Source organism: Neopelma chrysocephalum, unplaced genomic scaffold, assembly GCF_003984885.1.
Source record: "Neopelma chrysocephalum unplaced genomic scaffold, ASM398488v2 Primary Assembly neopelma1_96, whole genome shotgun sequence".
NCBI classification, from domain to species: Eukaryota; Metazoa; Chordata; class Aves; order Passeriformes; family Pipridae; genus Neopelma; species Neopelma chrysocephalum.
Window position 1 is genome coordinate 2607157 of NW_020897759.1, and position 16163 is coordinate 2623319.

At 40.5% G+C, this 16163-nt stretch overlaps 1 protein-coding gene across 6 annotated transcripts in view; it reads left to right on the forward strand.

Annotated features, from left to right (window-relative positions):
- ANK3 (ankyrin 3) overlaps positions 1-16163 on the forward strand; it is a 204340-nt gene that overhangs the window by 129107 nt on the left and 59070 nt on the right. For 4 of the 6 annotated variants that reach the window (XM_027694110.1, XM_027694109.1, XM_027694108.1 and 1 more), the window contains exons 25-28: positions 984-1107; positions 2893-2904; positions 4055-4157; positions 9849-9955. In XM_027694110.1, the coding sequence (XP_027549911.1) occupies positions 984-1107; positions 2893-2904; positions 4055-4157; positions 9849-9955 (346 nt within the window). The remainder of the gene's footprint in view (positions 1-983; positions 1108-2892; positions 2905-4054; positions 4158-9848; positions 9956-16163) is intronic. The other 2 variants (XM_027694111.1, XM_027694112.1) reach the window with 1 other exon arrangement.

The following is a 16163-nucleotide window of genomic DNA, read 5'->3' on the forward strand; positions in this document are numbered from 1 at the left end:
ATGGCATGCAAATGCTCCCCGCCGGGCAGCTGCTCCGTTAACCCTTTGCGGCGCCTGCCCGCCTCTGCCAACATTTAACTTCCCTTTCTCTTGTTTTTTTCTAAACCGACTAACGATCTCTTTCCCTGTGGATGGATGGCCGCGTCCCACATGCTCCCGGCGGTTCCCGACGGGGTCTCGCCCGCCCGGGGGGTTCGGCCGGGGCTCCGCGGGCCCGGCTTTGTTCTGCGCCGCGGGGATGGGGATGGGCCGCATCGCCCTCGCCCTCCCCGGCTGCTGCCGGGGCGGAGAACGGGCTGTAGGAAGCGCTGAGCTCCAGAAAATCAACCTGGGAGCGGGAAGCGGTTCTTAAAAAAAACAAAACAAAACAAAAAAGCAACAACCAAACTAATAAAAAAATGCTAGTGACAAAAATCCCTATCTTCCATTCAAACTTGCAGAAGTTACTGAGAAATATCCAAGGTGGGAGGCGGGCCTCTTTTTTCACTCAGCCTCTGTTCAAGCTTGCTGCACTTTTCCGTACTGGGCTAACAGGCTGTCTCTCACAGCCATCGGTTGGTTTGGTTTTGTTTGTTGGTTTGATGTTTTTGGTTTTTTTTCCCACGTGGAACTATCTAACTTTATTTTGTTAGCTCGGGCTTTTTTTGATAAGGAAAGCAAAAGCATATGTAATGATGCAAAGTACAGAAGAAGCCTTTAGCTTGCTGAAACGATTGGGCAAAAGTCATCCCTTGTATAACTTTATTGGATTTACGTCAAGGTGGAGTTTTGCTTCTTTCATTTGCCCCCCAATAAAATTATTTTCTCAGGCCCATTCAGAGGGTGGATAATTAACATACTACGTGGAAAGAGCCTTAGGGAAAGTGGGGGTGACTGGATTGATTCCTTATTGGCGCGCAGAGAAGGGCGTTATGACTTGCTAAGCGCACAAACATTTACAATGCATGTAGCTCCTGATTTCAGCCTGACTTCTGTACTGGCAGGTGAGGATGCAATGACAGGCGATACGGACAAATACCTCGGACCCCAGGATCTGAAAGAGCTGGGAGATGACTCTTTGCCTGCTGAAGGATACATGGGCTTTAGCCTGGGTGCCCGCTCCGCCAGGTATTGTATTTGCTGTTTCTCGTGTTCGTGCGTCACCACAACTACAAGTTCCTACAAACCAAGCGCGCTCTCTCACACAAAACTGGAGCCTCTTTTGAAATGAAGTAGAGGGGGGTGTACTTCCTTTGAAGCATATGTTCATTGCAGTTTTATTTCATATTCTTTATTCATGTTGGCTTCTTATGGCAGTGGTATGGAAAACTTAACTATTCACTTTTTCTGGTCTCTGTTCTTGCTCTGAACATCTCCCAGTCACCTCTTTTGCTAGCGGTCTGCAAGTAGTCTAGAGACTGATCCAGAGCAGCCAGCAAAACCAGGTTTCTTTTGAGTACTGCTGGGTCAGACTGATACTCACAGTAGAGGCGTCCTTAATGGGCTAATTTTGCTGAATAATATAAATGCCAGAAAAACTGAATGATAATCATTTTGCTATTTTGGTGCTTTTATTTCTTTAAAGGTGCTAGCAAATAATCCAACCAAGAGACAATATTAAAGAAAAATTACTCCTCCCCCCCCCCCAAAAAAAAAAAAAAAGAAAAAAATCAGGTTTACCAAAATTTGTTGCAGGGTTTAATTTGACAGGGAATGGATTACATGTTACAAAAAATGGGCCAAAGTTTCTGTGAACCTGATAAAACATTGTAAACCTGATATGATGTCTGACAATTGTTAATTCCAGTTCAGGTGTTTTTAGATCAACGTTTTAGATTTCATTTTTGAATGTTGCTAAAGCCTGCAGTGTGTGTTGCTCAAAACAATTAAAGCTGTATGAGCAGGGATTACTTCCATAGTTGTGGATTTGCAGTGTAGTTACTGACAGTTGAGTTGTACTGAAGCTAATAATTAAACCTCATAAGCTGGAGCCCTGAGGACTTTTTCCTATGCTGTAGTTTAAAGATCTGTTTTAAAAAGTGAGTTCATTGTCTAACAGCAAATGGCAACTCCCATAAAGTAAAGCTTAGATGTCTAGCCTTCAGTCTTGTTTGCTATGGTCGCATTAGAAATGCAAGCATGCAGTGCAGATTTGCTCTTTAGTAGTCCCCAGCCATGTTTTGCTTGACTTACAATTTTTAGGGAAGTTCATAAGTATTTATGTGATACATACATTCATGAGAAATGCCAAAATGCATTTAAATAGTCCATTAGGTAGAAAATCAGCAAAACAAATCTGAAGGAAGAACCTTGTGTCATTGCAAATTGAGTTAACAAAGCTGACGTGCTGCTTTTAAAGAGGAGCTGGAGAGAGCAAGGTCATCACACAGCACTCTCGGCTGTGGTCAGTGCTGAAGCACGGCAGTGATGGTGGAGAGGGAGGTGCTCTGTGTGCAGAGCCGGGCACTGATTTACCTGACACCTCTGACTCATTACAGCTCTCTTCCTGCACAGAGCTGAGTGCTCCCTGTGCAGGTGGCAGGGCAGAGTTTCACAGTCAAGATCTTAGTTAGATCTGAGGGTTCAACCCCACGTTATCTTTTCTTTGAGAGAAATCCAATATTCCCATGCTTCTGATTTTAGCAGTGCCATTACTATTTGTTGCTGCGTAGCTCATTTTTTTGCATTGCACATGTTATGCTCAGAGGAGACAAATACAGTGGTTTTCCTGTGAAGTATTTTATTTAGCAAAAAAAAGTATTCTGTGGATGTATCTTACTGCTGATTCTGAGTGTAACATTAAGAAATGAACACATTAAATATATTAGCCATCCAGCCATAACATCTTGCTTTTCCTGTCTGATTCTTTGCTTTCTATTTCTCCTGTTTCTTTTCCACTGTAAATTGCTTTAGTCCAAAAGTCAGGTAAGAAGGCATGGCATCGTGTTACATCTTTCTCATCTTCTGCTGCTGCCATTGCTTATTTTCATTTTGTTCAGCATTAGAAAGTGACATGCTTTTATTTTTGGGAGTGGGGGGTGGATTCAGCCTTAGAGAATATCCCTCTGTTATAACAAATATAACTTAATTTCTTTATGCCCTTTATCATGTAAAAGTCTGCTTAACATATGCCTACAGTGTGTAATTAAGATCCCAGTTCTGCTTCCAGCACAAGGAGGAACGTGTGCTAAGGGACTAGAAAAATTCAGTTAGCAACTACTAAATGCATGAAACACATTGTAGAGTTTTGAGTCTGAAAAGTGTTGCTAGTTCAAAAGTGTAATATGTTGTTGGATGTTGCTTTGTATTAATTCACGTTTTTTACTACTTTATTTTTTGTCACGTAGCAAGCATGTCTAGGCCTGCAGCATGTTTTTAGCACATACCATAATGTACCTTCCAGGGTTAAATATAACACACTCCTACGTTGATTTAATTGCAACACATTCAGAGTGATCTTAGTTATTTCTAAATAGTTCACCATGAACAAAATAACCCCCAAACCATCAGAATCTGTATTTAATCATCAATAAGCTAATTTTTCTTTCTTTTCAAAATTATTACCCTTTCTTTCTAACTAAAGGAATAACTGAGGTGTTTATAACAATGTCAAAAGTGGTTCAGCCACAAAGAAGATGACAACACATAAAACTTTCTCTTAGTTAAACCTGCTTCAGCAAGCTGAGCTTTATGGGCAGGTGCTGTAACCTACCCACAGCTACCCTGGGACCTGCCCTCGTGGGTCTCTTTCCAGGATTAGGGCATGAAGATATTTATCAAAGTTCATCTAAATACTTGAATACACTTTTCTAGATCTATTCTAAAGCCACAGCATTACTGTCAAAGCAGTAAACATCTGTTGAGATTTTGCTTATGTATATTGTAGGGAAGGGGATATTTAACTATAGTCAAATACTTTTTATTCCATTTCCCCCCTTGTATTTATTTCAGAGATTATGTATATTTTGCCACCTTGTGCTATCCCTGGAAGTTGCATGTATTAATTTTTTTATTTTTATTTTCTGTTCATCTCATTGTCACCTGCACTTTCTATGATAAATGGTAAATACAACAGCCTCCGCTCCTTCAGTTCGGATAGGTCCTACACGCTGAACAGGAGTTCTTATGCCCGGGACAGCATGATGATTGAAGAGCTGCTGGTACCAGCAAAGGACCAGGTATGTGCTGTGTTTCTGCTACCACATAATCGGGCTTTGTATTTACAGGGGATGAGTGTTCAGCCCTCAGTGCCTCCAGAGACTATCCCTGCTCTCTTAGCCATCAAAAAGGGGGAAGAAGGGAGCTGTGAGAAAGAAACTGTGGGGTTACCACTTTGCGGTTTTGATTCTGCAAGGGACAGGTGATGGGGTCCCAAACCAAAAGAGTCTTTAAGGGACCAGTTATGTTTCTTAGAATGGGGTTGGTCATTTGCTGAAGTCACTGGGAGCATGTGTGACCTAATGCTACGTGTGTCTTTAGAGTGCTTTGATAAACTGGGAGCAACGTGTTTTACACTGAGCAACCTTTGTACCGCGTGCACTGGGAATTACTATTGCCTGTTCTGTCCACACGGAGGGGACTCCAATTCCTGTCCTTGTTTTTCCACCCTTGGGAACAATTTTGCCTTCCAAAGATTAAGCTGTTATACACTGATCAGTTTATGTATCTTCCAAATGCTTGTGCAATGACTAATACCATGAAAGCAGAATCTTTTGACCTGATTCTAGCATGGGAAGGTCTTTCCAAAAGCTAATGCTGGGGATGACGGAGTACTGTGTGCTTTGTTTGTGAGTTCCTCAGCATTTTCCTTGGTAGACTTGTTTCAGGTTTTCAAACCTAACTGAATTACTCAAGAGTTTCTGGTTGCACTGAAGTCAGAGATCTGCTAGGAAGCTGAATAAAAATTCACATAAAAATCTTTATTTGGGTGTGATGAAAGGATTGTGTAGTGGAACTGTTGTTTATGTCCTGGAAGAGCATAAGGTGGATTGTAACAAAACAGAGGTTTTCTGCTGCTATTTTCACAGAGGAGTGTTCCTGCACTGAGGGGGTTATTGATCTCAGAGGATATTTTCATGAGGGAAAAGGTCAACAGAGCAGGACTTATGCATTTTAAACCTTGATTGTATTAGTCTGTAAATTTAAGTGTAATGTAAGTTACCCCGTTTTACTACAGCTTTTACATGCAGTTTTGGTAGCATTGTGAGAATGGCAGAAATTGGATTCTGTCTTTAGCAACAAAATGTTTATTATTAGATTGTTACTTTCAAGTGAAATGCTGTAAACCACCAATAACCTTAATTTGCAACAGCCAGCTTGGGAGAGTTTCTAAAAAAGCTTGCATAGCAGTGATTTTGTGGTTTCGTTTGGTTTGAAGTCAGGAAACAAAATCTATAACTACTGGCACTGGGGACAAGAAATTATATGTCAGGGCTGAGAACCTAAAGTTGCTTTGATGCCTCCTAATCCTAAGACTTCATTTAGTGTTCTTGATATGATGGAAATTTCAGAGGAGAGGAAGACTCTTCAGTCTGAGAATATATTGCATTGTTTTATGATTCTGGCCATTTTTGTGATTACCATGAAAGTACCACTTATCTGTATGTGGAGGTGTTGCAGTGACACCTCACCAAGTACAGGGGCTCTGCTTCAGGGCAAACTTCATATTCTCTGGGAGTTGTTGTGGACCTCTCTGCTTTCTGGAAGATCTCTTACAGTGTTGGCTCTTGAGCTGACAAGGCAACAGATATGAAAACATTCTAGTGCTGGTGCTGAGCAGCAGTGTAGACTGTTTCCATTGCATTTATAATCTCTGTGTTTCTGTGATTCCAGTTTTTGTCCTGCAGTGATTGTGCAATTATTGCAGTTCAGCACTGGTCCAGATTTGTCATGTAAAATGAAGCCAGGCTGGAGGCCTGGTTGTCAGTCTAACTGGGAATGTTATTCTAATCTTAATACTTTAGATAAACTTTAAGTATCTCATGTCCAGGAGGGGATCAGGAACAGGAAAGGTTGTAGTGGAAAAAAATACCGGTTCTGTCTTGAGAAGTTAGTAAAGCCATGATTCTCTGAAACACAAACAACATAAACCCAACAAATGAAAAAGGGAGCCCAGCTAAATTTTTCTGATATGGCTTCTGCAAACGTCAGTGTCCTGACAAAAATATATCCATCTTCTAGAATTTCTGTTCTTCAGCCCAGCCCTAAATTTACAGCACTTTGGTGGAAGCAAGACTGCATTTGGGAGATGGAGAATACTCTACCTCTCCTTCTCATGCCTCTGTACATTAACAGGCTTCTAGATAAACTCTGCTATGGCAGTAGAAAGGAGGGGAAGAAAACCACCAACTTGTGTTCCACCAGTGGAATTCATAGGAACAAAGAACACTGTGGGTCAAAAACAATGTCCTAAAAGTCCATCTGGAAACTGAGAGGAGTTAAAGCTATTTTGGGAATCACACTATTTTGAAGCAGAGTGATCCATTGCCTATCTGCATATGCCATTTCCTCTAGTTTTGTACTCTCAGACCTGTCTGGAATTCATGGCAAGAGCAAAGTCTCAGAGTAATGGGAATTGATTTTATCACAAATATCAGTATATAAACGAGTAAGGAGCATCTGTCAACCTCTTGATAGTCATGGTCACCTCTCCCCAGGATCACTGGGAGACTTGGGAGTGTGAAAAGAAACAAATGAGGGAGATTTGGAACCATTCTTTACTGAACCTCACTGCCAGCATAATACATTGAGTGTCAGAGAAGAGTTTCTAATAATTCCTTAGAAGTCCCAATATTCTCCATTGTTTGCATCTGGTGGTTTATTGCTGACCCAGTTCAACAGGGAAGTCTGAATCCAGGCCACACTGTACCTCATAACCTGGCTGGAACAAAGTTAAAATTTCTGTGTCCTGGCATGTTACCTTGGATGCAGCAACTCAAACTAAATCCAAATGACTTTCTCCATGGAATAATTTACATCAACTTCTGAATTTAATCAGCCAAAGGCAGGATGACTTGGGCTGTCCATTAAATAGCAGCTTGCTGAATCACTTCAGTCTGGATAAATTCATGTGGGAGGAAGCATAAATTCTTCTGTTTGCTGAACTCTGATACTACACAGCCTGGATATTCAGTTATGCAAGCAGGAGGATCCTTGCCAGCAGAACCATCAGTATTTTTATACACATATTTGCATCTAAGGCTGCCACACCCTTTAGCAATGCATAGTTAATCTCCCTCAGTCCAGGGAGGGAACACTGGGACCTGACCAAGCACAGGATAAATCCTGTGATTTGATATCACTGACAGTGTACCATCTTCTGGACTGCTTATATTGCAATTTAAGACAGGAAGACTTTTTTGCCTGCCTGGAAAATCCAGCACCTCAAAAGCCTGAAAAAATGAGAAGCACAGATGTGTGCTGTGTGTAAGATGCATGTTCCTGCTATTAGCTTTTCCTACTCTATTCCTCTGCCAAAATTATTGGCTGCAGGCTGTAGGTTTTTGCTCGCTCTAAATATGTCCAAAAGATCTGTTTGAGTGCACTTGGTCAGAAAGGAATGCTTTCAAACAGTAGTTACCTGGTGTCCAGACCGTATCTCAGGACAAAGAAGGACCAAGGCAAACCTGCAGCACAGCGGTGAGCGTAGGAGCACCTCTGTCTAGCAGAGGTTATTTTGGAGTGATGATATTTCCTTGGAACTTATATGGCCCTGTGTTTAGTTTTCTATGTCACACTGCTAAAGGAACATTAGCATTTTTCATCTGTAGGAAACCTGACCCCACGTTTATCTGTTGATGTGTAATGATGTTTATTTGTTGGTGTGGTGCATGCAGGGGCCTCAGTGCAGTGAAACCGTTATGCCTTAGCAGGCATTTCAATGGCAAACACCAAATTGTGTTGTTCCTTTTGGCACATTTCGTTGTTTTGTCCTACTTTTGATGATAACATTGATCAGTGAGCAAGTAATACATTTATTTTTGGTTTATCTAAATATTTACAATGCCTGAGACAAGCCGTCTGAATCTTACACTGTCTGGTATCAAAAGTAATAACATGCTCAGTATGAGCTCTTACAAATCATTTGGAATAGCAGAAATCCACGGCAACGGTGGCATTCTCAGGAAACGCAGGAGAATCTCTGGTGTCCTTTTGGAAAGACTTAGAAAACTGTCTTCATTAAACTAATGGTACTAATTAAATCCACTGTGGTTGCTTAATTGTCATTGCTTTAACAGCATTGATTTAATCTTTTTTGTCTGATGGTGTATTTTGGTGTTTAACACATGCAAGTTTGCCCTTTGTTGTTGTTGTGTGTGTTTGAACCATCAGGCCTCATTACAGCACAAAGTTCAACAAAAGATCCTTAATAGAAGTGTTAAGGTATGGAAAGGAGGAGGCATCGAGCCATGTGGCACCGTGTTTGATGGATGACAGAGCAAAGTTGTACCCTGCAAAGATTTCTATTGATTGGCAGTAAATTATAGTGTCAATGGTTTTTTGGAAGGAAACCTCAGATGTTCATCTCTAATAAAAGACATGGCTAAAAAGTGAAGCTTGTTGGAAACTCCAGAGTGATGGGAGGGTTGCACATCCTGGCCAACGACACAACACTATCTGCCTGCTTATCTTGTGGAAGCTTCTCAACAGAAGTATTTTTGTGTGTTTATGACTGACTCTGCCAGCTTTACTACTAATGCTGATATTTCTGTTCCGCATCATGAATTTGCACTACCACTGTGGGTCAGCATATAAAAAACCCAGGCAGAAATAATAAAACTTCCCCGTATAGAAGTGCTCGGCTCAGGTTTGACTTGAACCCAGTGAATTTGATTTGAAAACAACCCATGAGGTTTTAGTCTAAATAGACTTTGCTCTCTCTAGATGCATTTGCCTCTAAGCAGCAAACAACCTACTTACAGGAAACACTGACATCTCTAACACCACCTTGAGTGAAGATTGTGTGTTGCATGACAGCTTCCTGACTTACTTTTATTGATGTAATTTCTGATGGTGCTTCTTAAATTATGGAGAAACTTTCATATCACCCTGGAAATAGGGGCAAACAGTGTTTGAAGATTGAATTTTTTTATTTTTGTAGGATGAAGGAAACAAAATTTTAAAAAGTGTATTTTACTAAAATGCCTTTGCTGCACAGTAAGAGGATTTTTAGGGTGAGAGCATGTTGCAGAGCACAGGATACAGGAGTGTACATGTGTGTGTCGTTGGGTAGCAGCAAGAAACAAATTACACCTCAGTGTCTGTCAGATGGGGTAGTTAATTATAGCACCAGTGTTCCAGCGCTTCACAGGGTTAAAGCTATTTTTGTAGAGATGAGTAGGGGCAGTGGCACTCCAGAAAACAGGTCTCATGTTGGTTGTATGTGTATGAAGACAAACTCCCCTCCCACCAGGAACTCGCTCGTGCATTCACAGCTTCAGTGAAACTCTCAGTGAAGTTGTTCACAGGTTCTGCTTGAACGAGGATCTATCCAATGGCATCTTCTGAGGGGGAATATTATACTGCTTGTCTGCATGGTGTATGATCGCAGTACAAATGGTAATATATTTTTCAGTCTTTTTAACCTGGCACAGGTAAGTGAATACCGGAGAGACATGTTGTTGAAACCAAAGGAGGTGTGACAAGCGGGCAAAAAGAACGTTTTAAAGAGACATAAGATGAGTTTATGTGTGTATTCCATGTAATTCTTACAGGATTTCCAGCATATATCATTTGTCAGCACTGCTATATGAAAAGGACTGGTCTAAATTTAATAGAAATATATTAACAAACTTGTATTTAAGACAAGTGTTTTAATGTTAATTTTACATTTAAATTTATCTTTTTTTTTTTTAAATTTTGTTTTGAAGCACCTGACGTTTCAAAGGGAGTTTGATTCTGATTCTCTCAGGCACTATAGCTGGGCTGCAGACACCTTGGACAATGTTAACCTTGTTTCCAGTCCCATCCATTCTGGGTAGGTCACTTAACAGTTTTCCTGTATCTTTAGATGTGGAAGTGTATTGTTAGCTGAAGAATACAGCCTGCTGTGATGGCTGATAACATGCCTGTTCCTGCTCCACTGGAAGCCAGTGGCAAAATTCACACTGACTTCAAGGAGGGTGCTTAATAACAGGAGTCAGTCCAAATTCTTGCATATCAAACCAAAAACTTGCTTCTGCACTTAATTTTCTGAATGCCAAAACATTGTAATCCCACAGGCTTCTCTTTAATAGTCCAGTTATGCTTTTTCTGTTGCTTATGCATTGCTTTAAGTGTCATAAGCTGATTTTGTCTGAATTGCATTAAATTATTTGGAATATGAAATCAGAGTTATAATGTTATGCTTTCTGTTCCTTCACAGAGTAAAAAATGGGGAGATTTAATTTGACGTCTTATTTTATTTTTACCTCCAAACTCCTGCCCAGTCTCCAATATCGGTATTTTGATTTTAGTGGTACTATTTGTTTACTTATGAGTCATCACTGTAATTTAGATGCTTCTTGACAGTACCACATAGACTTGATTTAAATGCACTAGTAGTGATGTCTGAATGCATATTGTAAAAATTGACAAATGAATGTGTAAGGAATCTTTGCATATTTGATTGTCTATTGTAAATATTTGTTGTTTAATTTTTGAGATCAGGACATAAAATTACATATCTTTTTTAATTTACTTCCCCATTTTGTGACTAATTACATTCTTATCATAAAGATGAGTGCAGCACATATCAAAATATTTCAGTTCTGATATAGCAGCAAGTCCCACAAATCTAAAGCAACAGTCCCACAATATACACCTGCTTCTGCTGAAGAGATCTATACAACGGTGGATTTTTTGGTCCTTAGCTGCATTTTTGGTTAGTGCTAGCACTGAAATGTTGAGAATTGCAGTATGAAACGCTGAAGTCTGTTGGTTATCACAGAACAATGTCAGCAAAGAACCTCAGAGAGCTGGCAGCCCACCTCTTTGCAGTACTGCAGGATAAAACATAGGCAAGTAATTCCTGAAATATGTTTAATGTCTTAATAATCACTAAAAATAAGAGATAGTCCCCCAGCTTCAGGAGTTTGCAATCTTTTGTTATAGTATTCTTTCCCTGACAGTCAATATTTCTTTGCTGCAGATTAAGCCTATTTCCTGTCATAGGAGAACAATATCTTATTGGTCTTTTAGCAATTGTTTTGCATGTCGGAAGACATGTAGTCCTGTCTTTTAGACTCAAATGTCCCAGCTCCTCCCAGGTGGTGCTTTCCACATTTCAGCACATCCTTGCTGCTCTCCCCCTGGCTCTCTCAGGTCATTCATGACACTCCTAACACATTTAAGCAATCCCATAGTGAGATTTTGGTAACTGCAGGTTTTGTTGGTGAATGTTTGTGATCTGCTAGAATTTCTTGGCTCTTTTCTGAAATTCTGCATTTTGGTTATTTGTTTCTGTTCTGTGCTTGTGTGTTTGACTTCTTCCCTCTGTTAGCATTTACCTTTAGGGTATTTCAGTTGCAGACCCTTTTTCCATTTTAGCAGTCTGATGCTGTATGCCAAAGACTTTTCAGACCTTCTTTCTGTGTTGATACCATGAATGAAAACCTGTCCCAGGACAGCAGAGTGAAATCTGCAGTTGAAGTTCCCCTTCAGTGTAACAGTAAAGTGCTGATGGTATCTCTTTTGAGGTAACTTCTCAGGTGATTGTCTGCTCAGCTTATCTATTCTGAACCTGAAGTACCAAGACAGTACTTCCACACATCAAAGAAGGAAGTCAGGTTCATTTGACATGAATTACTCTTGCCACTGATATACTGGCTTGTTTTTATTTTGAGGACTGGTGGTAGGCAAGGTGTAATATCTTGATTAATTATCTTGATCCTTTAGGCCCTTATAGATTGATCATTAAATAATTTACTCCTGAATGTTTCTGGTAACTGAGATTAGATTGATTGGTCCAAAATTTTCTTGTTTCTTTGCATCCTGATACAAAATAGGTCTGATGTTTGAATCCTGCCGCTCCTCTGGGGCAATACTTTCTGCCCTTAGGTCTTCAGCATGCTCACTAATGGTTCCAACCCCCAAAACCTGTATTCTATGGACATGGGATCTTTCACATCAGCTCCTTCAGATCTGCTCCTTTGGTACATGCTGATCTTTGCTGCCCAGAGGGGGAGGGCTGCAGACTTGCAGCAGGGGAGCAAATTGTGGGGTTGCAGGGGAGGGAGAGGAGGGAGATTCTCCAAACAGGTATAAACCAAAATATTCTCCAAACAGGTACAGCTTTTCTGACCCATCATATTTCTCATTTGACCTATCAAGTGCATCAGAAATGATGCTCTGATGATTCAGTTCCTTTGTTAAGAAAAAAAAAACAACAACAAGCCTCACTCTGTTTATTTTCTTTTCAGTTGTGGCCCCATATTATAATATGATACTGTTTGATTTTCCTTGTTATCTTCACCAAGAGGCAATCAGCAAATGTTCCCTTTTAATCTTCCAGTACCTCAGCACAGAATGCAGAGGATCTTGACTTTTCACATCTCTTTTGTCAGTCTTTTTCTGCAAAGCAGCTTCTTTTCTGCTTGTTTGTGGTGCTTCATCCCTGTCTTTGTCCCCCACCGTTCTTTCTGTGGCCATGGCCAGGGGCAGAGTGGCCAGGGGGTCACCTGCTGTCAGCAACCCTTGTGCTCTGGGTGGCCCTGCAGGCAGGGTCTGACCCCTCTACTCTTTGCCTTCTTCATCCTCCCAGGGCTCCCCGATGCTTCATGCTGGGTAGCTCCTCTGCTCCCTCAGGTCCCTCTTTTCCTCATTTACCCACTGTCAGAAGAGAGCACCAATATTTGTTCCCATTTCTTAACTGAGGCAGAAGGGGAATTTTGGGAGCTGGATGTGGAGAACCAGCAATGTATCAGTGAAAGCTGAAGAAAGAAGAAATTGTTGGCAGTAATTTCAACTCTTCTGGTTTTTCCTTTTTTCAAGCCAAGATAATGTTTTATGTTTTCCTTCTTGAGCTCAGATAAGTTGTTTTGCCAGCATATATTTTGAACAGGGTCCATTGTAAGCAGTACATTGAAATGCGTCACAAATCTTGAGGCCTCTGGAAGGGTAGAGACCCTTCCCAAAATGACCTTCAGCTCTCAGAGGTGAGCTTACTCCTGCAACTTTCCCAAAGTAAAAAGTGGGTGTGCTCTCTTCATGTTGCCTTTTTTAACTCCTTGGTTTTCTTATCTGAAAGAAGGAAATGAGTGTGTCATGCTGCCTTCCATCTTGAGAAACTCAGAAATACCAGATCCAGTCTTGCAAGGTGGAATACATCAAATTAATTATAGTTTACTCCAACCAACCTCCTATACACAAAGAAGAACTTATTTTTGACAGCAGTGTAATGAATGACATGGACTGATACTCCTTTCAAGTATCCTGCCATACATATGTTCATACATTATGCAATGGAAAATGAACTGCTTTAGAAAAGTGCAAGAACTGATTTTCCATGGCACAGTGGAGCATGTTTGCAGAATTCAGTGAAGGAGTTGTGTTACGATAAATTCTCTGGTGACTTAAGTAAATTGTAAATGCTTTTCTCTTCTCTGTGATGCTTCTGTGCTTTCCAGAGAAATTGTGGAGTTGTGCTGACTAATTAAATGAATGTTCCCTTTCAGTTTTTTTTCCCATATGTAGCGTATTTTATATGACATATCTCATAATATGTGAAGCAAAAGCCAAATAATTTCTAAAGCTGGCCTTCAAATGTGTTGCTTTTGTTATTTTTCAATTGTTACTTTTTCTTTGCACTTATTATTGATATTTTCTGTTGCTTGCCTCTAATTATCTTACATTAATTTTCCCATTTGCTTTCTAAATTATTTTGCAGCTATTCCTCTCCACTCCCCCAGTATGATTCAAGGTGATAACTCTGTGCTTTCTGTGAATCCTCATTTTATTTTCTTTTTTTTTTAAACTTTTTTCCCACAGAGTGTGTGTAGATGTTTGTAGTGCATCCTCCCACATCCTCATATCCTCATCCCTTCCATGTATTCAAGTAGAAATGCTCATTCGCCTTTAGCGTTGTGTTTTAGAGATCATATTGTAGTTTCCATTATTAGTGCAACATTAATTTAGGTAAGCATCAGCTACTAATATTTTAGATAGAAAGTGCATGAAATACTGTTTGGAATTGTTGTTATTGTTTTAAATGGTAAATTACTAGTTTGAAAACTAAACAAGGAAATAATTCATTAATATGCTACTGACAATGATTATCTTTTTATATGGGAGCGATATGCATAAAAGCTGATTTGCTGCAGGTTCTGTCCTCACTGAAGGCTGCAGTGTGGTGGGGACACCAAAGCTGTGAGGAGCTGGTTGCTGCCATGGGGCACAGGCTCATGTCAAGGATTAATCTACCCTTGCTGTGAGCAGTGTGCAGTAGCAGTGCTAAGCTCCAGGTTGCCAAGGCTGGACTGACCTTAAAATCTACAGCCTAAACATACCTGTTAACTTGGGGACCAATTTTTATAGGTACCTAGCTTTAATTTCTATTGATTATTTCTTTAATTATTAATTTAAGTCAGTAGATTTAGCTCCCTAGAGATTTTTGACAATTCACACTGTCACACATCATTTAAATAGTTTGGATACAGAAGACAGCATCTTATCTGAGTGTAAGTTTTGGCATGTTTGCATTAGACGAAAACCTCCTCTTCAGTATTAATTCTGAGATGCCCTAACAAGCCTGTAATCGTGTAAAGGATAGGAAGCTCTCCAAAAAATTGCTTTGTACCGAGCCATCAGGCCAAGGCCAACCTGGCCAAGCTCCCCAGAAGGCTCCTCCATGGTGCATGGACCAGATGTGACTCCCTGGAGCTGCTGCAGCATCAGCCCCAAGGGATGCTCAACCAGGCATCTCCTACACTTGCATGTAGTCTGAAAAGGCCCCCTGTTCTCTGCAGACAGAAGCCATGCACGTGACACGAGATTTTGGTAATTTTGGCACCAAAGCACCAATTGCAGCAGATTCCTTTGATGACCAAGGGCTGTGGGTCCCTGCTTAATATTTTTCTTTGCTTCATAGTAAATTTAAATGGATTGCCTTGAGCTCTCTTCACAGATAGTCACAGGCTGGTTCCTTGCCAGCTCTGAAGACCCACCACTGGCCTGCCTGCTGCAATCAGCCTTTCACCATCCACCCTATGGAACAATGGCAGAGAGAAAAAGCACCATAAATGTGCTGACAAGCCAGTAGTACTCAGAGAGGGAACCAAAGGTCCAGGCTCTCTAGAGCTGTGTGTCTGCTTGATATAACCTTCTGTTAGCAAACAGAGAAGTGTTTCAGTAAACAGAATTTACAGACATCTAAGATCTTGTGGTCCATAAATATTAAGATTATCATAACTTATAAAGTATATAATTTAAAGATCGAGCATATTGGTTTTGACACAGATCCAGTATTTATATAGAAAGTGCTTGGTTAGCCAAGATCCTGTCCCACTGAAACAATTCCTCTTATGAGGAACTGGGATGCCCTAGTGGCAACATTTGCAGTGTACAGTGTGTTTATCTAGGAGAGAAATGTGGAATGTGGATACAACTTATCTGTATGAAAAGTGCTGTGAAATATCATGCTTCAGTATTGTAAAATGTCTGGAGCATAAGAAACGATAAATTGGGGTTAGGATCTTCTTAGAGAGCTCCACATCTTTACTGATGGATTTTGAGTTGATGAAAGGCAATATATAGCAATTTCTTGATCTGGAATTCAGTGGGACAACATTTCTGTCCTACTTCATGTGTATTTACAGCTTGTGTCCCCACTTGCCTCTCTCCTGCAGGCCGCTAAATGCCAAGTTTTGATTATGCTCCTGCTTTTGTGCAGATTTTCCCCACCCACATTGGCCAGATTTCTGAATGCAGCTTATTTGCAGGCTTGTCCAAGCTGCAACTTTTGATATCCTGCTGGTCTCAAAAGCAAATGTAACAGTCTTGCACAAATTCCCAATCATACTTCAGAGCACTTGGGGGCTTTTTTAAAGAACCTTCACAAGCCCCCTGGATACTGGCTCACACCCTTAGTTGAGTTTATTGTAGGGAATCAGGAAATTGAATGGATTCACCTGTTAGTCATGTGAGGGTTTAGTTCTTAAGAACTGGAAGTTTTGGCAACAGCCTTGAAAATAGTGAAACCATATGACAGA